The sequence below is a fragment of the Humulus lupulus genome, chromosome X, assembly GCF_963169125.1.
Source record: "Humulus lupulus chromosome X, drHumLupu1.1, whole genome shotgun sequence".
Lineage (NCBI taxonomy): Eukaryota > Viridiplantae > Streptophyta > Magnoliopsida > Rosales > Cannabaceae > Humulus > Humulus lupulus.
In genome coordinates this window covers 224215863-224243556 of record NC_084802.1, presented here as the reverse complement: position 1 = coordinate 224243556, position 27694 = coordinate 224215863, and the positions used below count along the sequence as shown (strand labels likewise).

The following is a 27694-nucleotide window of genomic DNA, read 5'->3' as shown; positions in this document are numbered from 1 at the left end:
AATCAGAGGTAAGAAAACTGCACCCTGTGTATATGACATGCGTGACTGTTACAGAGGCATGTTGGTTGATAAATGTGAACATTGATTGCATATTAAATGCTTAGCAACTCCTGCTTACTTGTGTATGGCACTGACTAGTCAGGGTCGGCATTGGTCGCGTATTACTGACCTGAGAGTCAGAAACGGCATAAGCGTCATGAACGCAGGGCCGATAAAAGATTAGATCTAATCGATATCAGCGTTGAATGACTCTAGGAGCATTAATTGTCAGTAAAATATGTATTTTGCCTCAATGGAAATAATAATAAATTACAACTCTATGTAATATATTACAAATAAATAATGATTGATTAAAAAGAGTTACAACTCTAGAACTGAAAATTACAAATAAACAAAGAAAATGAAGAAGATGATGAAGAATAAGAGAATAGTAAAATACAACTCTAAGCAAAAGGTTACAAAGAAAGTAAAGTGTTTGAAACAAAATAAAAGAAAAGATTACAACTCTTGAACAAGAAATACAAGTAAATAGAGAAGAACAATATAAAGATGAAAAGCAATAGAATGAAAGAAAGGAACAAGAAACAAAAGATAAACAACTCTCACTCACACTACCAAAGTGAAGAGTGTTGGGGATCACCAACTTGAACAAGGTTTGAAACCTTTGTCCAAAAGCTTATTTCCCTCTAACTCAAGCACTAAGGGATCTCTCACAGATTATAGGAAATGCTTTCTGGAATAATCAAGCCTCAAGGTGTTTCTAGCCAAGTGCTCTAATGGATAGAAATGTTGTATCTTACAAGTGAGCTATAGGCTCCTATTTATAGAGTTTAGAGACACCCTTTGAATTTCAAATTCCACCAACCTCCATGGCTGCTACCAATGTTTAATTGGATTAATATGGAATTAAAAATGATATTTGGGAGTTATTTGGGTTTTTTGAGTCGTTCAACAAAGATTGAAAAAACTGAAAAAATGGTCAGTTTTTGACCTATGGTTGCGGCCACCAACATTCAGTGGCCGCGGCCACCGACCATTTTCAGCACTAAAAAATGTGCTGTTTTTCCAAACGGTTCCAAACCCTCCCAAATGATTTTGTAACTCCCAAAACACATTATTGGGGTTAAAATCATATCTCTAACAGCCATATCACATATGGCTTTATGAAATTCATCTCAATATTGTGTAACAACAAATTTACACAATAAAGGGTAATATTTGGAAGTTACAAATTTGTAACACCAAATATGTTACATTATTTGGATATATCTCATATATCTAAATATTGTAACTCTCTATTATATGTTACAATATGTGACACACTTTGTCACATTTATTTAATCTAAAACATTATATTATAATATAATATAATATTAAATTATATTATAAAATAATATAACATTAACGCTAGAGCTACCCTAAGGTCGATGAAAATTATAAGCGCTTGACTAGTCTAGGACTAGTTACTCAGAGTCAGGGCCAAAGGCCTAGGTGACTGCTTGTCACGTGGCTAGGGAGCAGAATCCCACGGTTGTGACTCTATGGTCATGCGGTAGGTTATATTGGTGACTAGTTCATCGAGCACCTATCTTGATAAGCTAGTGAAAGGATCACTTATTTGTAAAGCCCAGGTGGCCCTATCGTCACATGCCTAATGGGAACGGAACCCACTTTAGTGACTTTTCCAATTGTCACTCCTTTATTTTGGAATGAAAGTCCAGAATGATTATTATGATCATTGTTGATATTATATTCATGCGTTATTGTGTTTTCTTGCGGGGCTTTGGCTCATGGGTGCTATGTGGTGCAGGTAAAGGGAAAGAAAAGCTCACCCAGCCTTGAGTGGAGAGCTTAGGTGATGATGTGTACATATGCAGCCGCTTGACCACCACGACCAAGGAGTTCTCAGAGGAACTAGGGGGTTTGCCCTATTTTTGCCGCTTAGGTCGGCGGGTTGTAAATTTAAGCTGTGATGACCATTTTGAGTTGTAAATAACTTGTAAACGTTTTTATGGGCCCATGAACAGTTTTATGTTTTAAATAAAATATATCATTTCCTTTTGATTGGTTTTCCACCTTACCCTATTAATAACACCTAGAAGCACGTTTTAACCAAAGAACTCGGGTATCGAGTTAAATTCACGGTTCAACGTTCACAGTAACTGTCCTGGGGTAACTAGGGCGTTACAGTGTTTGCGATTGTTGACAGTGAAAATCATAATTCTTGGAAGTATTTCATGATGTAATTGAAGGAAGTCATTGGAGTTGTTGATAATCTGGCTTTTGTATCAGACAAGCATGCTAGCATTATTCATGCTCTTGAGTTGGTCTTCCCTAATGTCTACCACGGTGCATGCTACCATCACATAAGTATGAATGCAATCATTAAGCTCAAGACTGATCACGGTCACAAGGAGATGTGGAATGCGGCATATGCATTTTGGAAGTCAAAATTTCACAGGTTCTTCAACAATATAAAGCAAATGGATCCTGCCATAGCTCAATATCTCGAGGGTATTGGCTTCGATAAGTGGACTCGTGCTTACTTTCCTGGGAATCGATACAATGTAATGGCAAGCAACTACGCTGAAAGTTTCAACAACAAAACCAGAGACGCAAGAACCTTCCCAGTCACTACTTTTGTGGAATTCATTTGTTTCACAATTCAGTCATGGTTAGTTGCGCGTCGTGAGGAGGTAGAGAAGTGCACGTCCAAATTAGCAACAATATATGAGAAAGATGTCTCAGGCATTGCGGATGATGCAAGGTACTTGAAAGTCCATCCTCTTGGACAGTTCGAATTTCATGTGGTAGACCCAAAAGGTGATGGTGGGGTGAATTTGATGACCAAATCATGCTCTTGAGACATGTTTCAAATAATGGGTTACCCTTGTGTTCATGGTGTGGCTACGGCCATCCTGCGCGATGTCAACATTTACTCACTGTGTTCCTCATATTACACTACTAAGATGTGGAGGGAATCTTATAAAGAAACAATTTACCCAACTGGCAACGAGGATGATTGGGAAGTTCCCGAGAATATAGAGAGAATGCATGTTGGGGTTCCCATTGAAAAACAACCAGTTGGTCGGCCGAAGAAGAAAAAGGTGGGAAGAAGGAAGACATACCGCACTCCATCGAATGGTGAAATCATTCTCAAAGAGCGCAAGTGTAGTATGTGCGGTGGTCTTGGCCACAACAGGGCTACATGCAAAGCTAGGCTATAAACTTTTTTTCCCATTTGGACTTGTTGTATTAATAACCTAGCTTGTTTTCCCTTCTTTTTTCTTTTATTTTTCTTAAAAGTTATGTTAAGCTCGATGTAAACTCGATGATTTCAATTGTAGCTCCACATGAACTCGATGTTAACTCGATAATAGCTCAATATGAACTCGATAATAGGGTTGTTAGCTTCTAAACTGACTTCAAATCTTAGCTCGATATTAGTTCGATAATGGTTAGATATAGCTCTATATTAGTTCAACAATGGTTCGATATAGTTCGATAACAGCTAGATAATGGATATGAAAATGATATTCCTCGATTAAAGCTCGATAGTAGTTCGATAACAGTTCAATAATGTTCGATATAATAATACAGGGAACTGAAAGTTACAAAAAAAAAGTGAACAAAAAACTGCACATGTAAATACCCTGTAAATATACAATCATCAAGGTAACAAATTTTGATACCACAAGTTAGTGGTCCACTTTTTCCTGAACACCTATATTTTCATCGCAGATGGTTTCCAATGGAAGGTCGGCCATGAGATGCTCAATATGCTTGACAGTATACACACCACAATCCCCACTGTAAAAAAAAATGTAAACATTAAGTGTACAATACTATAATTTTACTTAGAAACAAATATAGTATGAAGATGATGTTTGTTACCTTCTCTTTGACTAAGTGAGCTCGTGTTTCTGTTTGTGACGCCATGTGAACTTATGCGGCCTCTTTCCTGCTGCAAGAATCTTCAACATCAAGCTATCAGTGAACAGTTTACTCTGCATCAACAGAGAAGAAAGCAAAAAGCACCATGGATTCATAATTTCCTCCGTCTTTGATTCACTAATCACCGAGTTGTCTGAATCATAAACAGTGAGAGTCCAATTAGAAATAGAAGACTCCATGGCAAACCAATGTTGTTGTTCATAGTTCTGGCACCAATATACATCATCAACTCCTCCCCAAGATGCCAGAAACTGCTGCTCGATGCCGGTTAACATGGACATAACGTCAAAATCCCACGTGTACTTTGTTTTGTCGGCAATTTTCTTGTACTGATCATATCGGGCAGGTATCACTTGTGAGAAAGAAATGTTCATCACAACAACATTCTGGCGATATATGTTGGGAAAATACTTGCAACGCATACGAAGCATGTGTTCTGCCGCATCAATATGCTACAAAGAGAGTACGATATAAAAAGTTAGCAAAGACCATCATAAATGGCTAAAAAATAGTGCATAAACGAATAAATTGAGTTATAATCAAGCACTATCGAGCTTGTATCGAACTAAACATCGAGCTCATTGAGTTCATATTGAGCCCCATCGAGCTCATATCGAGCTATTCTCAGACAGTAAACAGCAGCTCCATCGATCTACTATCAAGCTCCATCGAGCTAATCTCAAACAATAAACAACAGTCCTAGTTTAACACCCCTATCGATCTACTATCGAGCTCCATCGAGCTCATATCGAGCTAATCTCAAACAGTAAACAGCAGACCTAGTCTAACACCCCATCGAGCCACTATCCAGTCATATTGATTCAGGTAACCCCCAATCGAGCTCCTATCGAGCTCATGTTGAGTCAATGAAAACAGAACTTATAAAATTGAAAACAAAATATAATTTCTTAACATTAGGTATAAATGGCTTACCCATCATTGAGCCAAGACTGGGGTGTCTTCCACGTCAGAAACCACGCTGGACCGTGATTCCCAATCTTTACATCCCCGGGGTCTTGTTGGGGATGTCTCCAAGCAGCCACTTGGACACTGTCCTATACTGTTTGCGATCTGGCTTCTTGAGAGGGTCCAGCACCTGTGTAGCCTCCTGTGTAGCCTCTTATGTAGCCTCCTCTTCTGGTGCAGCTGCATCAGTGCGAGGTCTTTTCCTCGTGGGATCGATGTAGTCCTCAAACCAATCTGACTTGCGTCTTTAGAGTCTAGTCCTCTGAAACCGAACCCCAGCAACATCCTCAAGGTTGACAATAACGACTCCCAAAGTCGCAGCATCAAGTGTCACAATGATGGTAGGAGGCGTAGTTGGATCATCAACATAGTCCAGAGGAATATCCAGTGACTCTGAGTCTAAATCTTCCTTGGAGCCCCTCGATTTCTCCTTAATAAACATCAGGATCTGACTGACTGCGTCCAGGATCACTGACTGGTTCTTCAGGAGGGTCTCATGTTGACCCTTGACTTTGTGCAACCACTCGATCAACTCAGCGAGCTTAGGGGCTGGTGCTGGGGCTGTAGCTAGGGCAACAGGAGGGGTGTGACCTGCAACCTCCTCCTCCTCCAGGACAGCATCATCAGATATCTTGGCTGCCTCAGCTGCCTGAGAAACTATCTCGGCGACTTTCTCAAAAGTCGCATCCTCCTCTTCATCAGCCTCCCTCGGATCCTGGCCAAGCCCGAGATAAAGGGGAATATCTCCCTCTCTCAACGATAAATAATAATCTTTTTCTGCTGGTCGAGGCTTCAACATCGGAAGGACGATCAACTGCAAACAACATAAAACATTTGGTTAACTCAAATAATCATAAAAGATAAGCATATAGATAAAAATAAATTGTTTAATGTCAATCAAATATAACTTACATTCTTCTTCGATAACATCGGCGAGAGGACAGACTTCGTGAAATCCTTGTTCCTCTGATGCGACCAACTAAGCATCCTCGAGACCATGTTTCCCAAGCTCACAAAAAACTCTGTCACAAGCTGCTGGATAGCCTCATATGTCCAATACTATAAGGCTGAGGCATAACCATACATACTGTATTTGGACTCTTGATGTACCTTGGCATCCTTCTTGTTGTCATAGTTGTCATTTTTCTTCACCATGTCCTTCTTACAAGACTGCAATAGCCTCCCATAAGAGTACTTCCCCCATGGATAACTGAAGAAGTAGTCTACGTCCTCAACCATCTTCAAAATCTCGCCATATATGCAACTTGCCCTCTATGGCATTCAAAACCCCCTCAACCAACAAACATAGACCAAGCTTGTACACATCTTCCACAACAGTACAAGTCTTGAAAGCATGGTCCACCTGTGAGAGCTTAACTTTCTCAACATCATTGAAATACTCATTTATCAAGCGATTGCTGAGATTACGCTCTTCCAACTCTTCTGGTGACGGGAAGGTACTGAAATTCAACCCTGTTACTAGGGCAATCTCTCCCATGCTGAATCTACAAGACTTTGACCCCAAGAAGAAATGCACCTCATCTTCGTTGTTACTGGCGATTTTCCTCAAAAGTAGATGATGCACCAAAACTCCAGAGAAATTAAACTCTGAAGCCAAAGAGAAATTAAACTGCTTGAAAGGGGATTCCTTAGCCCTTTCTATCAGCCCGAGGTCCACAAACCTAGTCTTAATGTGATTTAAAGTGCTACTACCCCAATATGTGATTCGACCAAGAAAGTGATTACTAAACAGAACAAGCAACTTAGGCATCTGCAACAACACATGAAAAAAAATTGGTAAGAAAACAGAAAGTCAAACAGAATCTGGAAAAAATTCATCAAGCATCTGTAATAAACATGGTTATCGAGCTTCTGTCGAGTTCTATCGAGTTGATATCGAGCTTATCGAGTACTAGTATCGAATCATTATCGAGCTCATATCGAGCTAACTTATACAAAAAATTCTGATTTGCCTTAATAAGAACAATCGAGCTTATATCGAGCAACTATCGAGCCTAACCAATTAGTTTCTTGTCGAGATAATATCGAGCTCCTATCGAGCTTCTAACCGTGGACCCCATCGAGCCTCTTATCGAGTCTAAATACCTACCCATCGAGCTTAATATCGAGCTTATCGAGCCTATTCATACCCCATCGAGAATTCATCTTTGGCACCTATCGAGCTTATCTCGAACTTCTATCGATCCCTATCGATCTCTATTGAGCTCTAATCTAACCGAATGTTAGGCTAATGTTCCATCCCATCGAGCTCATATTGAGGTTGCATCAAACCCATCGAGCCCCATTTGAAAAACTAGAGAAAAACCCAGCCCTAAGAACTGCCTTACTCATTCCACACCACCAGATTCAAAGGGAATAAAACAACAATAATCATCACGAGGGTTCAAGAATTTACCTTAATGGGAATATAGGTTTGATTGATGGGTTCGACGCCATGGGTTTCGAGCTTCGTTTCCGCTGTTGGTTAGACAAGTTCGACGGGTTCTGCGTGGCCGACGTCGGAGAAGAGAAAGAGAAAGGGTGAGATCTATTCTGGGTTTTGCTTTTTGGGGTTTGGCTTTCTGTTTGGGTTTTTGGGGATTGAGAGCAACAAAGAGATAGAGAGAGTTTGTGGGGGAGAAATTTTGGGTAGGAAAAAATGAAAGAGGTATTTTTGGTACTTGGTGAAAGTTTAGCACCAAGTTGAAAAATCGAATAGAGTTGGTATTATATAGTAATTAGATACTATTATGCATAAATAGTGAAATTTTCCTAAAAATTCCCCTTAAAACTATTAGTATTAATTGAAATAGCAAATTTTTCATTATAATTTTTGAAAAAAAAATTTGAAAAATAATAATTTATATTTAAAAGTGTGAACAAATAAATTACATTTATTTGAATAAGATAAGAGACTATGAGAGTATATGGAATTGAAAATTTTGAAGAAGAGAAAAATTGTGAGAGCTTAAAACCCTCAAAACTATTCAAAAAGGATAATTTAGGAATTTTACTATAACAAGTATTTGTAAGAATAAATAAAAAAGTAGACAATTTTATGGAGTGGTATGAAAAAAAAAAGTGGAGAATTTTAAGAAATGGTATGAAAAAAGATGGAAATTAAACCCGGTACTCATTTTAAATGATTCATTTTAATTTTTACCCACTTTTTTTAACTCTTATTTTAGTACTAAAATTTTCAATTAATGTATCAATTATACTCCTTCAATTACATTTTTTTTCTCCTTAAATACGCTACAATTAGAATGTATTTTTAATTTAACTATAATATGACACATATAATACACATTACAACAACACTTAAAACTATGTACTCAAATAAAAATAATTTGAAAAATCTCATAATAATAATAATATATCTAAATATATTTAATATCTAATTTTAATTAACTACTCCTAAATAATAAGATAGTTCTCAACTTTTCCCATGAAAAAGAGAGACATTTGTAGCTGTATAATTTAATCCAGATGGGCCTATCAACTGATCGGCACAACAATTTTAAGAGTATCATATCTGGCGTCAGAACCAAAGCAAAACTTGTGTTTTGGTTCAGGAAAAAGCAAAACAAAAATATAGGAAAAACGCACGTTAAAAGGCTAAAATCCAGCGAAAGGTGCAGTGGTGGTAAAAGAGTTTTGAGTACTTCAAAAAGAAGAATCAATCGAAGGATATTTTCTTCTCACTAATTCTCTATTAATCTATAGATTATCTAGCGACCCGTCATGCAACTTTCCACAAGCACCACCAAAATCATTTAACATCCGTTCCTATATTTTTGTGATATACATGGACAAGAAATTACAGCTACATATATCCCAGTCTTCTAACCTTGCAATGCCCTTCTATGAAACAGGGAAAAAATTGGAAAATTATTAAACATAAACAAAATCAAAGCAAGAACCTAACTTCTTTCCCTTCCGAAATTAATCGTATAAATCATGTTACATAGATAAAGCCCTCCGGCTTTATTGATTCCCTTCTCATTAAAGCCAATGGGCTTACCTACTCTTTGGGATCATCTTTTCGAATGCAAGCATCACTCTACTGGTTGGATTCATGAATCGATCCAAGGGGACACAGGTGCAGGAGAACAAAAACTTACTGTCTCCATGATGGCGGTTGCTGCTGTCTGTAACTAAATTGGTAAGCTTCCCACCCACCATCTGGTTCCTTCCTTTTCCCACCAATAGCAGAACTTGTTGGGGGCTGTGAATTGGTCCTCAGCTGCTCCTCCAGAGGCCTTCCCTGGCTAGAAATGAAAAAGGGTCTCAGAACAGAGTCCCTATTACCACCTCCCTCAACGACAAACCCAGAATTTAGATCAAAATTGGGGCGTGACGGTCCAGCACCATTTAGACCTGGTTGTGCATTCGTCATGCTCATGATGAATGGATGCTGGGAGAAAGGCGGAGCAGCAGAAGCCAATGAGGCATTCTGAGGCATCAATGTAGCTCGTGAATCCATCATGCAGGGGTTTGCTCCACCAGGTCCATACATCGTAGAGGAGAAAGACAATGAAGGCCCTGTTGTCAGACCATTGTACCCAAAAACAGGTGAATGACCGTATGACCCAGTGGAAGCCAACCCCAGAAAACTCCCCGTTCTTGTCATAGTAGTAGCATCAACTGCAGGCTCAACAGCCTTGCCATTATGCAGAGAGAGAACTTGAGGAACACAGTCTTTTCTGTTGATTTCCACACGGGTACCCATTATAGAAATAACAGAAGCATCCGATTTAGGCACCACATATGCATTAACCCCCTGAAAAGACTTGCCCGACCCTTGTTCTATGGAGTCGAGAAAAGATGGTCTATCATTCAAATCGATATTTCTCATAAAAGGTTGCATTGATGATGATGATGAGGCAGGAGATGGACTGCGATGGCCATTTCGGTGATTGAACAAGAGCTGCCCTTCTGCCTTCAAATTCAATGGAAGAACATCACTATCATCTTCAATGGTATTTAAATCCAACTTGAACCTTTTAGATTTTTTTGGACTCACTTCCACAGAAGATTCCCCAGAAGGGAGGCCAGACAATGCTGGAATTTGTTTCCCCAAGTCCTCTCCACCTTCGGCCACATTGAGATCAATATCAAGGAAATCTTGCCTCTGCTTTGAACTACTATCGCTGGTACCCCCAATAGAATGATTCTTGTCACTGTCAGAATTTCTGCGAGGAGAAGCTGGCCGAAATGCACTAGTAGCAGCAGATCCTTTCCATCCAAGAGATCCCTCAAACTGTAAAGGGGATACTAACAATCCAGGAGTCGCTGGCCTTGAAGCAGAAACAACCGGAACAGGCGTAGATACAGGATTAGGGAGACGTTCCATTTCATCAGAGAAAATTTCTTCATTAAGATCAAAGCCACAAGGACCTTTGTCTATGTTCATTTCTGTTTCTTGTGTTGCTTCAGTCACTTGGGAGGAGTCCACAGCATTGGTGCAATTTTCTGGTGCTGCATCCAGATTAGCTACGTTTCTCACCTGCAACTCTCCTGTAGGATAAGCCTCAGTAGAATGACTTGGTGCAGTTGATTCCTCCTTTGGTGGAACTTCAGAAGGTAGGTCCTGTTTTTCATTTACGGAGTCTGGACTACCTGGCTGATTTGGTTCACCTGATGAGATTTTCTCCGAAGAAGAACAGCTAAATGGTCCTTTGAAATCCCCCACTTCTCTTTCAACAGCTTGAGCAACTTGTCGAGCAACTTCTAGAGCGTCAACCCCATTATCAAATTCTGAATCAGATCTTCTTCTGTCAATAGCACCAGAAAGTTTGGAATCAATGACAGGCTTAGAAAACTCATAAGCATTCCTAAAATCTCTATCTTCATCGCTAGCACTCTCCTTATCATCATCACTAGCACTCTTCTTATTTTCATCCCTAGCATACTCCTTGTCTTCATCAACTGTTCCCAGATTATCCATCCTAGAAGAAGTACCTAAATTTTCAGGTTTTCCCAACGAATTACCATTACCCGATGAGTACTGTGAAGCTTTAGAGCAACTTTCACCATCTTCAACTACATTGAGATTATTAATAACCTTTGAATCCCCAACCACACTCCTTGAATCAGACGCAGATGCCATTGCACAATCAACAGGTGATAGTTTTTGACAGTTATCAATTTCATTCAATCTGCCATTATTTTGCAAAGTAGGTTGCTTCATAAGTTCCAGCGACCTTGAAGCATCAGCATCTGATGAAACAATAAAAGGCTCCTTTGGACTAGACAAATAATTTTCAACTTTGTCTGCCTGCTTTTCATTTTTTGAGAGCACATTTACTTTTGAAAAATCTGGCTGTCCCTCAACAGTGACATTCTTAGGAGCCACAAAACTAGGCTCAGATGGTGTGCTTCCTCCAACAGAACACATAGTGGAATCTTCCTCAGTGGGACTTTTCTCAACAGGGTGTGACATAAGAAGTGTTGGTGGATCTGCAGTCATTTCATCAATGTTGGCACTGTTTAAACTTTTGTCAAAGCCCAGCTGATTATTATGATTATTAATCTGTACTTCATCTCTTTCTGATTGAATATCTGAGCTCATTATCTCCTTGGCAGGTTCCGTAGTAGGTGTTTCCTCCCCTTTAACAGTTCCTTCAGAAGTAGATGCACCTGAAGAAGATGGCCTATCTTCATCTGAAATAGGCTTTGAACTCCCATCATCATGCAATAAACCAACATTGTCGACACCATTGTTAACTTTATCCTCACCGCTTTCCTGCTTCCAGCTATCAAACAGAAGTTTAGCTCTGTCTTGAACTCTAGAACTTTTGTGCCCAAGAAGATTCTTGATGGTAATCCAGATTCCTGAAGATTGTGACTTTTCATTATCTACATGAAGCTTTTCAAGTGCTTTTAATAAAGCAGTAATGGACTCTTCCACAAAGCTTTCATTTGTGTCGCTACATAACTGTTGTGCATCTTTTAGCCATCTATCAATGAACCAAAGACCATCTAAATTAATGAAACGATCAAGACATTCTTTATTCTCTGTGGCAGCAATAGTGCTGGCCACAGCAGTCCACTGCCTGGTTGCATCACTAGCATTCTTCACACCACACTCTTTCTCCTTCTGCATTACAGCTACCAGCTCCTCAACTCGAGACAGGGCCGTGAGCCCATCTTTCATCTCAGTCAAAGTGAAAAAATCTTCAAGCGTCATACTGCTTCATATATCATGACTCAAATTCAAATAAATAATTGTGCAGGGATAATGTTCTATTTTCCATACAGAATCCTTGTAAACCTCAGTGCTAGTTGATTGAAATTACTCTGAAAATACACAAATAAAGCCGTGTTCAGGTATAAAAAAAATATTCAGATCAAGTAAGTTAACAATCTAAATGACTGAATTTGTAAAAGTATTTATGAATGAAAAAAAAAATTACAACTTTTTCTAAAGTTTTGAAGTATCAATTAAAACATTAAGATAAATCATAAACTGATATAATTTTAAAAAATTATTTTAACACTATTAATCAATATAGATTAATGTTAAGGGGCGTCAATGGTGCCAACACCACCTTACATGGCATATCGTTATTGGTGCAATTTAGTATCGGATCCCACATATTTTATTTTAAATTAAAATATATGAGACCCGATACTAAATTGTACCAATCAACCTAAAAGGTGGTGTTGGGCACCATGGGTGCCCAATAGCAATGCTCAACAAAAACATATGTTACAATTATAATTATAATAATAATAAATAGTCAGTCACATTAACTTAGTCCTAGCCCCAATAAACATACGTTAAACGTATATGTATAAAGAGAATTTCAGCACACTAGAAACAACAATATAAAACATTAAAAACATGCAAACATGAGGTACTAATTCCATCTGAGGTTTACAAGATGTGACAGCTACAAAGCCCTCAGTTATTCTTCTAATCAATATATTTTCCATGCCAAACAAACAATCTAGTGAACAAAACTAATTAGAAATACCAAAAAAAAAATCAAGCTTAATTTGCCAGGCACCAAAACTCAAAACTATAAATGTGTTACCAATCCCTCACTACACTAGTAAACATTCAATACTCTATGAAATGTCTACCTTTCAAAGAAAATACCAACATTAACAGACATAATTTTGTTAACTAAAATTTCATAAGAAAAAGCAGAAGATGTCTACCTTCTAATAAAATGCTTGTAGTTCTTACAGATCAGGTAATGAGCAAAGGTCATCATACGTTTAAAGAATGAGATTTATTAAATGTCACCAAGTTGCACTTTAAGGAGCGCGACAAAATATGCTTCTTATCCAAACAGATTAACCAATAAAAATTACATTTAAAAATCTATTTAAATATATAGGTCATGTACAAAAACCCAAATCGCCATTAAAATTAGAATTACCAGATACTTCAATGTAAGGGTCGAACCACAAGGATCCAAATACTAAATCTTCAACTGCGAATTTTAGCTGTTGCTACACTAGTCCTGAAACAGACAAAACAGACAATAATATTTATAAGCACTACCAAACATTAAAATAAAAGTAAAATTTGAGACCTAACCGATACAAACCCCAAATTCAAAACTAAAATTGCTTCGATTCTCTGAAAAATCCTTCCTGAAACCCAAAAAGCGGGAAGCAGCCGCGATTTCGTACAAGGAGACTACCAAACCCTAGAAGCTAGAAGAGGCGAGCAAACAAAAAGAAACTAGTCCGGGTTCACGCTCTGGCTAAGATAGGGCGTTCTTTTATAACGCCAATATATATATATATATACAACAGCCAATTTATAGAATATTACCAGAATTAATGCCTCTTAAGAGTGCATGATTAACATCGCAAATCACAAATATGGAAACAAATCAATGCAATAATATTATACCGAGGAATAATTATGATTCCAATATACTTCACCTTTATCAACGACTTTGAAAACCCTAGCCTTGATAACGCCGAACACAGATAACTTCCACTCTCTCTCCTCGTATGTATATGTAAATTTCTCCCACTAATCTCCCTCTCCCAAAAACTAGGTTTTCATTCCTCTCTCTCCCCTTCACAAAACCCTCGCCTCTGTCCTCCGAGCTTTTTTATTTTCGAACCAGAGCAGAGAGAGAAAGAGACTCAAACGTTTCTTCTTCGCGTGGAGCAATTTTTTTTTCCCTCTTATGAATTTTCTTTTATTTTTATCTGGTTTTCTGAGTTCTCTGGTCCGTTTTTAGTTGCTTTGGGCGACAAACACGTGCGAAGCGTGCGACTACTAGCCGTGACTCGGATTCGGATTCAGGTCGGGTCCGACTCGGGCCCATTCTTAGTTATATAAAATAATATTAATTTAAGGTAGGGAACGAACGTTAAAAGGACACGGAAGAAAGAAAGGGAGGGGGTGCTGCTGCACCAGACTACAAAAACTGTCAATTAATTTTCTTTCTGGTGTACCTTTTGTGTGGGCATCTTTTCTTATAATGATATTGAGATTGAGATTGAGATTGAGATTGAGAGAGAAGGAGATAGAAACGCTCTATGCCCAAAAGAATGGGAGCTAAGAATGTCGTTGTCAATTTCGAGTCACGTGCAAGTACACGTGCGATTATTATTTTCTTTACCTAGCAATGCAATAGCATTCAAACCCGTGTAAAAAGACCAGTGCACCCTCACTAATTTATGTCTTATTTTTTTACAGGTACTTTGTTTCTGGAATAATAATACATATTACACCAATTGATATAATAGTTTTATTTAACTAATGAAATTTATTTTAGATAATACTTACTATTTTAAAAAACATTATTACGTCAGTTGGTATAATATTTTTGTACATAATTTTAATACACATATCATTATTCATGCTATAATGTTAATGTTTAAATATAATTATATTTTATATTTGGTAGCTTGGTTTCATAAGAAAGAACCAAAGTTTTAGTAAGTGTTCATATTAAATTAAATTTACATTATAGTTGTTTACAAGAGAGTTGATGAGTAATTTCTATTAAACATGTATGTTTGTTGTCACGATAAAGCAAAATGGATTATTATTATTATTATTATTTGGAAATTCTATTGTAGGGGCTTCAAAAAGAATCTCACCGGTGGGGTTTTTGTGTATTCCCGACTCGTGAATAGTTTTCGACGTGATTTTTTTTTATCGTGTATTTTGTAGTTATTTAAAGTATCCTGCAAATTTTCAGAAAATTTCGAATAAGTTAGAGTGCCGAAAACTAGATTCAAACATATTGTTTTCCACGCGCATAAAAAAAAATTAGTCACGCATGCAACAACCTGTTTTGAACTTAGTTTTCGGCACTATAAATTATTCTGAATTTTTTGAAAATTTGCAGGATACTCTAAATAACTACAAAATATATTGTCCTAAAAAAATCACGCTGAAAACTGTTCACGGGTCGTGAATACACAAAAATCCCACCATTGTCTTTTTTTAAGCCTCTATAGTAGAATCTCACATTATTATTATTCATTTAATAAATAATTGAGTAATTGGAACGGTTTATTTTAATATAATCACGAAGGTTTTGCCTATTAGTGGTTTTAATTAAAAGGTCAACAATTATATATTTATTTAAGGGATAATAGCGGCATAAGTACCCAATGTTTGGGAAAAATACTCGGCATGGACCCAATCTTTTTTTTTAGTGGGTAAAGTATCCAAAGTCAGTAAAACTGTAATTCCGTCAAATTCGGTTACTTAGGGTTCCATTACTGTATTGTTAGGGACACGTGTAAGGCCCAGATTAAACCACATTTTTATTTCTTTTTAAATTAAAAATACATTTTAAATTTAATAAAATTATATAAAATAGATTTTTAATAAAAATATTAAATCTGATTTTAACTTTTAAAAAAATTAAAAATCCTAAAACTATATCACCTCTCTCTCTCCCCCGTTCTCTATCTGTCCCTCTCCCTCACCTTCCCACGCAGCATCTTCTTCTTCATCAGCACCGGCAAGTTTCCTCAGGACCGGCAAGCCACAGCGACGGAGTCAAACCACAATGACGGAGCTCATAGACCACAATCTTCGTTACCTGCCTCTTCTTGTTCGTCGGTTCTTCCCCTTCTTCAGTTCTTCTTCTTCTTCCTCCCCTTCTTCTTCAAATCTCCATGTCCTTTGCATCCCAAGACCACCATGCTCGGTCTCTTCGCTGTCGGCCTGGCACTAAAAATCGAGGCAGGCTTCGACAAAGGCGTGATTCTTGCTCTTCTTCTTCCTTGGAAGACCTTCATGTTCTTCTTTGTCTTCTTCGAACGAAGAATCCTTTTTCGCTTTTGATGAAGAAGCAACAGGTGGGTCGTCATGGGAAGGATGCTTTGGTGCCATGATGAGAACAAGGGTTTCAAATTTTAAATTTGGGGTTAGGGTTTCAAATTCAAAATTTAGGGTTAGGGTCTTAAAATGAGAGATGATGATGATGATGATGATAATCTGTGTTGGGATGGGATTTATGAGCTTTTTATTTTCTTTCTAAGTAATGGGTTGATATTTTATTTGTTGTTTGATTTGGGTATATTAATTAAACGAGCTTGGTATTTTGTTATCAAAAATTTTAGGTTTATATTTGATTTGAGAATTAAAATTTATAGGTTTGCATTTGATTTGGATATTTTGTAATGGAATTTTATTTTAGAGGTGTTCTTGACAAATTTTTGGTTAATAGTTTGAGTGTTGTCCATGATGATGATGGAAAGTGAAGCTTAATTTTTGTTTGTTTTAGGATTTTATATTTTTTTTAATTAGTAAAGATTTTAAATTAAATTGGATTTAATATTTTTATTAAAAATATAATTTTATTAAATTTAAAATGTATTTTTTTTTTATTTCTTTAATTTTAAAAGAAATTAAAATGCGGTTTAATCTGGGCCTTACACGTGTCCCTAACAATACAGTAACGAAACCCTAAGTAACGGAATTATAGTTTTTCTAATTTTTGGTACTTTACCCACTAAAAAAAAAGATTGAGTCTATGTCGGGTATTTTCCCTAAACATTGGATACTTATGCTCTTATTATCCTTTTATTTAATAATTTGTCTACTCCAACAGGAAATGAAGAGTAAAAATAATTTGTTTTCAAATAACACATTTTATCCTGGTCAAACATTTAAAATTTTATAAATCACTTATTTACTTAAACTTACTTTCTCACATTTTTATCAAAATAAATACACATTTTCATACATAAATGATAGTTTATCAAATTTTAAATTATAAAAGAGAGATAAGACGTGCAATTTGAAAACAAAACATTTCTATTCCCAAAAATAAATAAGTCATTACTTACCTAACTCATTAGTAGACTGTTTCTTATTGGAATAGAACTCTTAATACACTTGTCATAAAATAAATATGATATTCTTAATCAATTATGAATAAAGATCTCTCTTATAATTATGGACATCATAAGGTCTACAAGGGTTGAGTTGAGTTAATCTTAAATTTATTTTAAATTGAATAAATAGGATTTTTTTTCCTTGGAACTATTATCACTTTTAAATTGTGCCCCCGAATTTTTTGCGTTATTAAAAATTCCCCCGAACTATTTTCATTAATGAGTTGTGGGACTTCCGTTAGTTTCCATCCTACGTGGCTAACGGACATCTGATGTGGCACATTGGGCACTGACGTGGCATTGTCGAATGTCACGTGTATAATTAAAAATAAATAATTAATTTAAAATTTTAAAAATTAATTTTCTTATTAAAAATTAGAATATATAGGATCCCCCTCCTCCCGCGAACTATTACCACTATCAAATCATGTCCCCTGAATTTTTTTTGTTTTTAAAAATTCTGCCCAAACTATTACCACTACCCAATCGTTTTTTTTCTCAGATATGAGATTTGTAGGAACTAGGGCAAACTTGCTTCGTGGGTGTGCAGCAGTTGTTAAGATTGGTTAAAATACAAAGACCAAGTGTTCTTACACATGCTAGGTGTAAAACACTTAATGATTTCACATAGTGAAGATGTGAAAATTTAGTTTTTATTGTAGGCATTTAAAAATTGTGTTTTTGGGTTTAAAGTGATACAATGAGGTATCTAAGGATGTCCAAAAAGTTTGGGAGCATTTGCATATGCATCGCCTGAAACCCTAGAGTTTCGGCGATGCCCAACAGGCGACGTGTCCGTACAGACACGTGTTTTAAGCTCCAAATGATGTGTTTAAGGCTCTAATCTTATTGGTTAGACCTAATGACGGTGTCTACGCTATAAAAGAGTTCTCATAGAATTTTAATAGACTTGATCACTCTCTCAAATCTCTCCATAACCTCTCTGTCTCTGTCTCTCTCTCTCTCTAGCTTTCAAGATCACAAATTTTCTCCAAGAAATTCATAAAGAAAGTGTTTGTCTTTGTGAATTTAATGGCTTGTTCAATCACAATTCTCATTTCCTCTTAGAAAGGCCTTAAGCATCCATTAAGAGCTAGGAAATAGAGAATTTAGACAGCAATACTCCTCATTAAGGCCTCAAACATTCATTTTAATTATTTATAAACGATGACAATTTGATCATATTGAAAAATTTCTTGACCACATTTGAGCCTCGGGTATCATTTTATCATGATTTTGTAAATTCAAGGTACTTAAAGAGTATTATCGGGAACCGAGAGTTTCAAAGCTATATTTTATTAAAACATAGGGTATCAAATGGATATACACTTTTAACAACATTAGGGTAAAATGGTATTATATTTACAACTTAAAAAACACATGTATCAAAATCAATTAGTTTAAATAAACTATATTTCTTAGCAAAAATAATGGATAGAGTAAATAAAATTGCTAAATAGATTCTAGTAAGCACCTGATTATAATAAAAGAATAAATAAATAAACAATCAATTAATACATGCTTATATTCAGAATAAACCTAAGACTTCCCTCTAGTTTATCTTCTCCTCTTAGCTAGGGGGATACACCGCCTCTGGCATGTGTCTAGCTCATCTCTAGCTAAGAGGGGATGGAGGTGTTGCATCCTTGTTGATTGAGTTCGTGACTTAAGGTGGTGGAACTGTGTTCACTGGTGGTTTGCGTTTCTGGTTCTGGCTGCAACAACATTTTGGTCTCTAGCTGTTGGTTTTGATCATGTCATTGACATTGTAGCGGAAGCATGAGATAACATTTAAGTGTAATATTAACAATTATTAAAGCACGGGATCGAATCACTCTAGGAATCATAACTATAATGGGATATTTCTCATGTGACATAAATCTAAATAAAATAGAAACTTACAAATACCTTCTAAATGTAGAGCATGAGTAGATCAAATAGAGTTTTAGCCTCCTAACCCGCCATCTTCCATACTATGGCTAGCACAAAAAGAATGAGACATGTGAATGTCTATGCTATTTGGTAGGATACACAAGAACATGTTAGGATTAATACCCTAAAAACATGTAAAGATATTTTATTGGTTTAAATAAAAGTACAATTTTATTATATTTGAATGTTATAATTATTGTTTGAATTAATTATATAATAATATCAAGAAAATTCTTTATTCATTCATGAGAATATGATCTTGTATTAGTACGAGAGAATTAAGATCATATATAATAAATAAAATAGTCAGTAACATATTAAAGCATTGAAACTTTAATAAATGGTTACTAGTGTGGTTTACTAAGCATACGAGATGCAAGTGATCTAGATTCGGATTATTGATGTGGGTAGACATCTTACTAAAGGTGATGTGTATAATAGAGATTATATATGACACGACCGATGAGAATTAATTATCTTTATAAACATGTCATTTGACATAAAAATTTAATTCTTATCATAATAGATGATCATTTGCAGATTAGTCTAAATCTTGAGTATTCATGAACTCCCGTTTGTGTATATTGGATCTTTTGATTCACTCGTTAAGGTTTCTTAGGATAATGAGGCTAATGACTTTTATTTTGGATATTCAATATCATGAATGATTCGAAACATGATTTACAATAATGAAACCCATACTTTCCTAATAGATCGAATATCGGTTCCCTTAAGGGTTAATTCTGGAACTAAATAGTTATTGAGCTCAAATCTATAATTTGATTATAGATTAATTATTCGCTAGTGAATTAATGGTACTTAAGGAACAAGAGTGTTATCCAAAAAATTGGAATTGATGACGTGGCAAGTAATCCCTGGACACGTGGCTGATGCCTGGAAGAGCTCTGCTAGTGTATCGACCAGGAGACGTATTAGAGGCAGTAAGCGGCCCAGTTTTACCTGCGACCAGTCTGGTCGATGGCTCCGCATGCGATGTGATATTACTATAAAGATCTTTGTAGATCCCGAATTTAACTCACACAATCTCCTGAATATCCGATTATTTAGGAGAGAATATCGGCAACTAAATCATGTAATCCCCCTTGAGCCTATAAATAGAAAAAGATAGCTCAAGGGAGGGGACTTTTGGCTTTTGAATTATTTGAGACTAGAGTAATTCTCCTTGGAATATTTTATTGTTCTTCAGAGGTTAGTGAAACTCATTGAACCATTGTTCTTTGATCACTCATTTGATTCTTATATCAATAACAATCTGAGTGGACGTAGGTCATTACCAGATCCTGGGGCCGAACCACTATAAAATATCGTGTTCTTATTACTTTTTGTCATTCGATTCTTTTCAACACATTAACTCACATCAAGCATATTCTGACTCCGTGTCAGTTGGCCAAAATCTGGGTCAACATTCTGGTGCTTTCATTGAGAGCTTGATTTATCATTGTTGAGAAAATCAATGGAGAAAACTGCAAGGAAAGCAGGACAGGCGGCCGCCGCTGCGCCATCAAACCCACCTCCTCCTCCCCCTGCAAGAGTGGCGGAGGATGAGCCACATCTGGACTTTGAGGAGGAAGAGATGGATGATGCAACGCTGAAGAGTACCCTGGGGGCGTTGCAGGAAGAGCTGGCTAATCTGAAAGCCAGTCAAGAGACTGCTGCCAAAGTTGTGGCGCGGCAGCAGCAGGAGATTGAACGACAGCGCGCGGAATTAAGCGAAAGGCAGGCGGAGATGGACCGCCACCAGAGTGAAGCCATGGCAGCCCTCGAGGCAGCCTTGCAACTGGCAAGGAATCAGGCCGCACCTGTCTCGCAGCCTGACCAACCTGTCAATGGGCCACCCCAGAGGGGTCCTAATCCTAGCCCACCAATCCAGCCTTCGAGTCCGCAAAGGCCCGAACAGCCTCAGGTGCCCCATGACGATGTCCCACTGGACCCTGAGGCGCAGCCACCATCCCAAGCTGGTCGTGGTAATCCCCCACAGCAGAGGCAGGATAGGACCGAGCATCAGCCTCGTAGTCCTAGACGCCGTAGGGGCGATGAGCCAAACCTACCAAACAGAGGTCAGAACCCTCCTGGTAACAGGAGGGACTCAGAGTTAGGCTCTGCGGTCCGGGGTCCCCCACGACATTATAATGCACGGGAACACAACGACCAGCGCAAGCCGCCCTCTAACGCTCGGGACGTTTCAGCCAGGGATGGAAATCGAAGGAACAGTCGATCCCACCATAGCCAATCGAGGTTCAGGGATGGCCATGGGTATAATGAGGCCGACTCAGGCAAGGGAAATGCTGGTAGGAGGAATGAAGAAAGAGGTAGAGGTGGGAGCCAGGTACCTCAAGATGACCAACCCAATAGACGGGATACTGGGGGGCAGCCCAGGCAAAATAATGTCTTCAACCGGCTCGGGGGTAGCGAGCAGCGGAGAAGAGCAAGGATTTGCGAGACGTACTCAACGATTGCCGCGAGCGGCATGGCGAGAAAGTCCCCCCAGCAACAGAGGCCACAGCGATTCCTGCCGCTGTACAGGCCCAGATAGATGCCCTCAACTAGGCAGTGCAACAGCTGGTCGGGGGAAGGACATCTTATATCGACCATGATAGGAGGAAAGGCACTCCTTTCGTACAGAGGATAGCTAATGCAAAAACTCCAAGCAAGTTCAAAATGCCAACGCTTCCAAACTTTGACGGGTATGGAGACCCAGTATCCCATGTCAATAAATTTGAGATACAGATGGATATTCAGAAAGTGTCCGAAGACGCTCGGTGTAGGATCTTCCCTGCAACACTTTCTGAAGCCGCGCAGGAATGGTTTTTTAAGTTCCCGCCCGCAAGCATAGTTTCCTGGGAAATGTTCGTAAGGGAGTTTTACGGACAGTTCTATGCAGGTCGTGTACATTCGACCGAAGCAAACCAGCTGGTTAAAATTCACCAGCAGGATGGAGAATCAGTGAAGGACTACATCCAGCGCTTTATGCGAGCAGCAGCTGGAGCAAAAATGGTGGGAGACGAAGGCAAAATGATGGCCATAACCGCAGGGGTTAGGCGTCGCTCCCCTCTCTGGAAAAGCCTTCGAAAGGAAGGAGTAAGAACTACCCAGGAATTCCTGGACCGAGCTGATCGTTACATCAAGCTCGAAGATGCCATTGCCGACGATGGAAAGCCTTCTGGCAAGGATAAGAAAGCAGCCGAGCCCACCAAAGCCGCCAATGGGTCCAAACCTAACGGCAAAGGCAACGGGAACGGCAACGGCAATGGCAAGAATGGTGGAAAACGGCCGTATAACGAGCCTTCCACCTCCTACAATAAACGAGCGAAGGGTAACCATTATGAACCTCGGTTCACTAACTACACTGCCCTCGTTGAGTCTCGGAGAGAGGTTTATCAGGCCACAAGCTCTAGTGTGCCTTATAAAAAACCTGGCCCCATTCGAAATGATATTTTGAAGAGGGACACTACCAAGTTCTGTCGTTACCATAACGACTACGGACATGACACCAACGAATGCAACCAGTTGAAAGACGAAATCGAGTTCCTTATTAGACAAGGAGACTTGAGGAGATACGTGCGGGCCTCGGGAAATTCCCAACGAGAAGCTCCGGGTAGCAATGAGCAAGCTCCCACGCACCAACGCTCGCCACCCTTACAGCCTGCCCCCGTGACTGGCACACTCTTAACCATCTGTGGAGGCCCACACCTCGCGGGAAATAGCAGAAAAGCCAGGGAACGATATGCTCGGACCTTGCGCCACGACCAGGACATCGAGATGATGACTGTTGAGGACCGTGCACCAAAAAAGGCTCGGTCAGACGAAGGCGAAATAACCTTCACTGATGGCGATGCCCAACATGTTCGGTTCCCACATTCCGATCTATTGGTCGTGGACATCCAAATGGCCAACATGATGGTAAAAAGAGTACTGGTCAATACAGGAAGTTCGATAAATATCCTGTATAAGTCTACACTGGAACGCATGAAACTGTCCGTCAAGGACTTAGAGCCTTGCAACCAAACGATATACGACTTCTCTGGAGAAGGACTCGCCCCCACCGGATTGATCAAACTACCAGTGACGATAGGGACAGCGCCTGCAACAAGGACATTACTCGCCACTTTTGTAGTGGTCGATTGTCCTTCGGCGTACAATGCCGTCGTTGGGAGGCCTATACTAGTTGATCTACAGGCCGTCATATCTATGTGGCACTTAGCCATGAAGTTCCCAACAGACGCAGGGGTAGGACGCGTGTTGGGGAACCAGAGGGAAGCCAAGGAGTGCTACAATGCCTCAATCACAAAGGCGAAGAACGGAACGCCGAAGAGCACTGCCTCAGATAGGTTGCAGATGGCGGTTGATACACAAGCCTAATCCGGTGATGGAGTCACCAAATAGGGTGTTGCCCAAAGTGAGGATAGAGATCTAGATCCTCGCTTTGGGGATTTTGAAGAAAACGTTGGACCCGTCGAGGACCTGGAAGATGTCCAACTCGACGAAAAAGATCCGACCAGAGTCGTAAAGGTTGGGAAGAACCTAGAGCCCACCATGAAGCACGCACTGGTGGAATTTTTGCGGAAGAACCAGGAGGTTTTTGCCTGGTCGCACAAAGACATGGCTGGGATAGATCCTGCAGTTATCAGCCATGTCCTGAATATAGACAAGACCTTTCCACCCGTGCAACAAAAGAGAAGGCTGCTCGATAAGGATAGATCGCGAGCCTTAAAAGAAGAAGTTGAAAGACTAAAGGAGAATGGGTTCATCAGGGTGGCATTTTATCCATCGTGGGTCTCCAATCCAGTGCTGGTTCCCAAGCCTAACGGCAAGTGGCGGACCTGCGTGGATTTTACAGACCTCAATAAAGCCTGCCCAAAGGACTGCTTCCCACTCCCAAGAATCGACCAGCTGGTCGATGCAACTGCAGGGCACGAGATCCTCTCGTTCATGGATGCATATTCGGGCTACAACCAGATTAGCATGCACCCCCCTAACGAGGATCACACCAGCTTTTGGACCGATACGGGCTTATACTGTTACAATGTAATGCCCTTCGGACTGAAAAACGCAGGTGCGACTTACCAACGGCTAGTCAACCACATGTTTAAGGAGCTGATCGGAATAAACATGGAGGTATACGTGGACGGCATGCTGGTAAAGTCTAAAAAGGCAGAAGGACATGTAAGGGATTTACAAGAGTGCATTGATGTATTGAACAAATACCAAATGAAGTTAAATCCCCTGAAATGTTCCTTCGGAGTTGGATCAGGGAAGTTTTTAGGGTTCATTGTAAATTCAAGAGGAATCGAGGCCAACCTCGACAAGATAAAGGCCCTGATTGACATGAAATCGCCAGAAAGGATCAAAGATGTACAAAGTTTAACCGGGAGAATCGCAACCCTAAGTAGATTCATTTTGAAATCAACAGACAAGTGCGTCCCTTTTTTCAATCTACTTAGGGGAAATAAGAAGTTTGAATGGATAGGAAACTGCGAGCAAGCATTCCAGGCCTTGAAAACTCATATGGCACAGCCTCCCATCTTATCAAAGCCAATCGAAGGAGAAACTTTGTTTATTTACCTAGCAATTACTGAAGTTGCTGTTAGCGCGGTGCTGGTGCGAAAGGACGAAGGTGTGCAGAAAGCAGTCTACTATGTTAGCAAGAGACTGATCGAGGCAGAATTGAGATATCCACCGATTGAAAGGTTAGCATATTGCTTAATCCTAGCCTCTAGAAAGCTACGCCCCTACTTTCAAGCCCATCCTATCACAATTTTAACTGACCAGACCCTTCGGCAAGTCCTCCAAAAACCAGAAGTGGCTGGACGATTATTAAAATGGGCAGTCGAACTAGGGTAGTTCGATATAACCTATTCACCGCGAGCAGCAGTAAAGGGACAAGTCTTGGCCGAACTTATTGCAGAATTCACCGAACTCCCAGACAGCGAACAGCCTAAAGCGCCTGAGCCTCAAGACAAAGCTCCTTCGTGGAAGTTATTCACGGATGGGTCGTCCAACGAATCCCACGCTGGAGCGGGAGTGATATTGATAACGTCGGAAGGGCATCGATTTCACTGCACCATCAGGTTCGACTTCACTGCGTCAAATAATGAAGCCAAATACGAAGCGTTCCTCGCTGGGTTGAGAATGGCAAAAGATCCGAGCATAAAGACGCTTGATATTTATAATGACTCATAGCTGGTCGTAAACCAAGTTCTAGGAGAATACCAAGCGCGAGGTTTAAAAATGGTAGCCTACTTAAATAAAACGAAGGACCTGCTAGCCCAGTTCACAGAGTACACCCTCCAGCAAATACCACGAGATCAGAATTCAAACGCAGATGCCTTAGCAAAACTTGCGAGCGCAAAAGATGCTGACACTTTGAACATTGTGCCAGTAGAAAGGCTGAGTGAGCCAAGCATACAAGCGGTCGAGACCAATATGGAGATTCGAATGGAGGATACATGGATGGCACCTTACTTGGAGTATCTGACGAACGGTGTGCTGCCAGCAGATAGAAACAAAGCCAGAACTCTACAAAGGCGAGCCGCTAGATACATATTGGTCGATGGTGTTATGTACCGAAGAGGATATTCAATGCCATTGCTCAGATGCGTTACACCAGAAAAAGCTAAGGAACTCATGAAAGAGGTGCATGAAGGCTTCTGCGGGGATCACGCTGGGGGGCAGAGTTTGGCAAAGAAGATTCTAAGGCAAGGCTACTTCTGGCCAGCTATGAACGAGGATTCGATGGAGTTTGTACGAAGATGCGATAAATGTCAAAGGTTCTCCAAGATCCCACGAGCAGCTCCAAACGAATTAAAACAGATGCAAAGCCCGTGGCCTTTTGCAGTATGGGGGATAGATTTGATTGGATCCCTTCCTACAGGGAAAGGCGGAGTAAAGTACGCAGTCGTGGCAGTTGATTACTTCACCAAATGGGCCGAGGCTGAACCACTCGCCACCATAACGACCAAGAAAGTTCTTGACTTTGTCATCAAGAACATTGTTTGCCGCTATGGTTTGCCCCGAAAGATAGTTTCAGACAACGGAACCCAATTTGACAGTGACTTATTCACCGCTTCTGTGAAAGACATGGAATTATTAAAAGCTTTTCTTCAGTTGCACATCCCCAAGCAAACGGGCAGGTCGAAGCCGTGAACAAAACTCTTAAAGATACCTTGAAGAAAAGACTTGAAGATGCTAAAGGAGCATGGCCGGAGCAGCTACCTGAAGTCCTCTGGTCGTATAGAACATCTCACAGAATAGCGACAGGTCATACCCCATTTTCCCTAGCTTACGGATATGAGGCTATGTTACCTGTCGAGTTAGATCCCCCCTCACATCGACGCATAACATACGACCAGGACCAGAACAGCCAACTGATAATGGAATCCCTAGACTCAATTGACAAGATACGGGAGAAGGCCCAACTCCGAGTTGCTGCATACCAGCAAAAAGTCGCCCGGTACTTTAACTCCAAAGTTAAAGAAAGAAAATTCAACGTCGGAGACTTGGTGCTACGACGAGTTTTCTTAAACACCCGCGACCCCACTGCGGGAGTACTCGGACCTAATTAGGAAGGACCTTACCAGATTGAAGAAGTCCTTCATCCGGGCACCTACAAACTTACACGCCTAAACGGAGATCTCATTCCACGTTATTGGAATGGAGAACATTTGCGCAAGTATTATCAGTAAACAGTCCTTTTTAAAGGACTGGCTTGTATTAAATTTTACTTTTTACAAGTTTTGCAAAGAGGGTTAGCCACGTTGTATGGCTAATCGCTCGTATATGTAAGATTCTATTTTAGAATCACTCGTAAAGACATGTTTAGTCCATTTTTAATACGAGATTATAAGGGACTGTGCGCAGCCAGTCATTCTTGCCAACCTTTGTGAATTTATATTTACAAGTATTTGTTCATTACGAGTGTTGCTTTGCTGTATTACAAGTATTACTTTTTCACGCGAGCAGAAATGTTCAAACAGGTCATGGTCAAGGCAAGTGACCAAGGACCTAAAGCTCCTCGATCACTTGGGGGGCATATAAGGCACATCGATAGCAAAGCATACCACGAGGTACGTAAACACATGAACAAAATGAGTGAAAGCATGCTAAGGTACTTAGAGTATTTTTCAAAATTTATATTTTGTTAAATCAAGCCAAAGTACTATGCTAAGTTCGGTCATACGAACAAATGTTATAATAAATGAAAATGTTATAGCATCATGATGCAATCTTTTACACCGCAAGCATCACTGCTTGGATGTAACTGTTCAAATAAAAGGAAAAGTTTGCTGCCCATGCAGCAAATTCAAAAAAAAGGGTATTGTCTTTACATCACGACCCGTAGGTCGTGTAATCAAAAGAAAGAAAAAATAATAATAAAAAAGCTCAAGAGGCATTGGGAGCAGGAGGGTCTTTATCAGCATTCTGGTTGGCAGCATCCTCAGCAACTCCTTCTTCCTCTACTCCAGCAATGCTTGGGGAAGCAGGG

At 39.5% G+C, this 27694-nt stretch overlaps 2 protein-coding genes across 3 annotated transcripts; both read right to left on the bottom strand.

Moving 5' to 3' along the window:
- Nucleotides 1–3577: 3577 nt before the first annotated feature.
- On the bottom strand, nt 3578–6677 carry LOC133803866 (uncharacterized). The gene is made up of 4 exons (XM_062242010.1): nt 5833–6677; nt 4888–5734; nt 3895–4406; nt 3578–3810 (listed from the first exon to the last, which is right to left on the bottom strand). Exons 1-2 carry the CDS (start codon nt 5917–5919, stop codon nt 5168–5170), a joined length of 654 nt encoding a protein of 217 aa, XP_062097994.1. The 5' UTR covers nt 5920–6677; the 3' UTR covers nt 3578–3810; nt 3895–4406; nt 4888–5167.
- Nucleotides 6678–8679: 2002 nt separating this feature from the next.
- LOC133804099 (uncharacterized) lies at nt 8680–14321 on the bottom strand. 2 transcript variants are annotated; one of them, XM_062242251.1, is made up of 3 exons: nt 13828–14321; nt 13314–13397; nt 8680–12222 (listed from the first exon to the last, which is right to left on the bottom strand). In XM_062242251.1, exon 3 carries the CDS (start codon nt 12110–12112, stop codon nt 9041–9043), a length of 3072 nt encoding a protein of 1023 aa, XP_062098235.1. In that variant the 5' UTR covers nt 12113–12222; nt 13314–13397; nt 13828–14321; the 3' UTR covers nt 8680–9040. The 2 variants fall into 2 exon arrangements, with proteins under 2 accessions (XP_062098235.1, XP_062098236.1); XM_062242252.1 differs by lacking the exon at nt 13828–14321 and adding an exon at nt 13485–13799.
- Nucleotides 14322–27694: the final 13373 nt, after the last annotated feature.

Coding starts and splice junctions, on each gene's coding strand:
- LOC133803866 (XM_062242010.1), bottom strand. CDS start 5,919: ATGGTCTCGAGGATGCTTAGTTGGTCGCATCAGAGGAACAAGGATTTC. Junction 5,735..5,832: donor CGATGTTATCGAAGAAGAAT/GTAAGTTATATT, acceptor TGTTGTTTGCAG/TTGATCGTCCTTCCGATGTT.
- LOC133804099 (XM_062242251.1), bottom strand. CDS start 12,112: ATGACGCTTGAAGATTTTTTCACTTTGACTGAGATGAAAGATGGGCTC.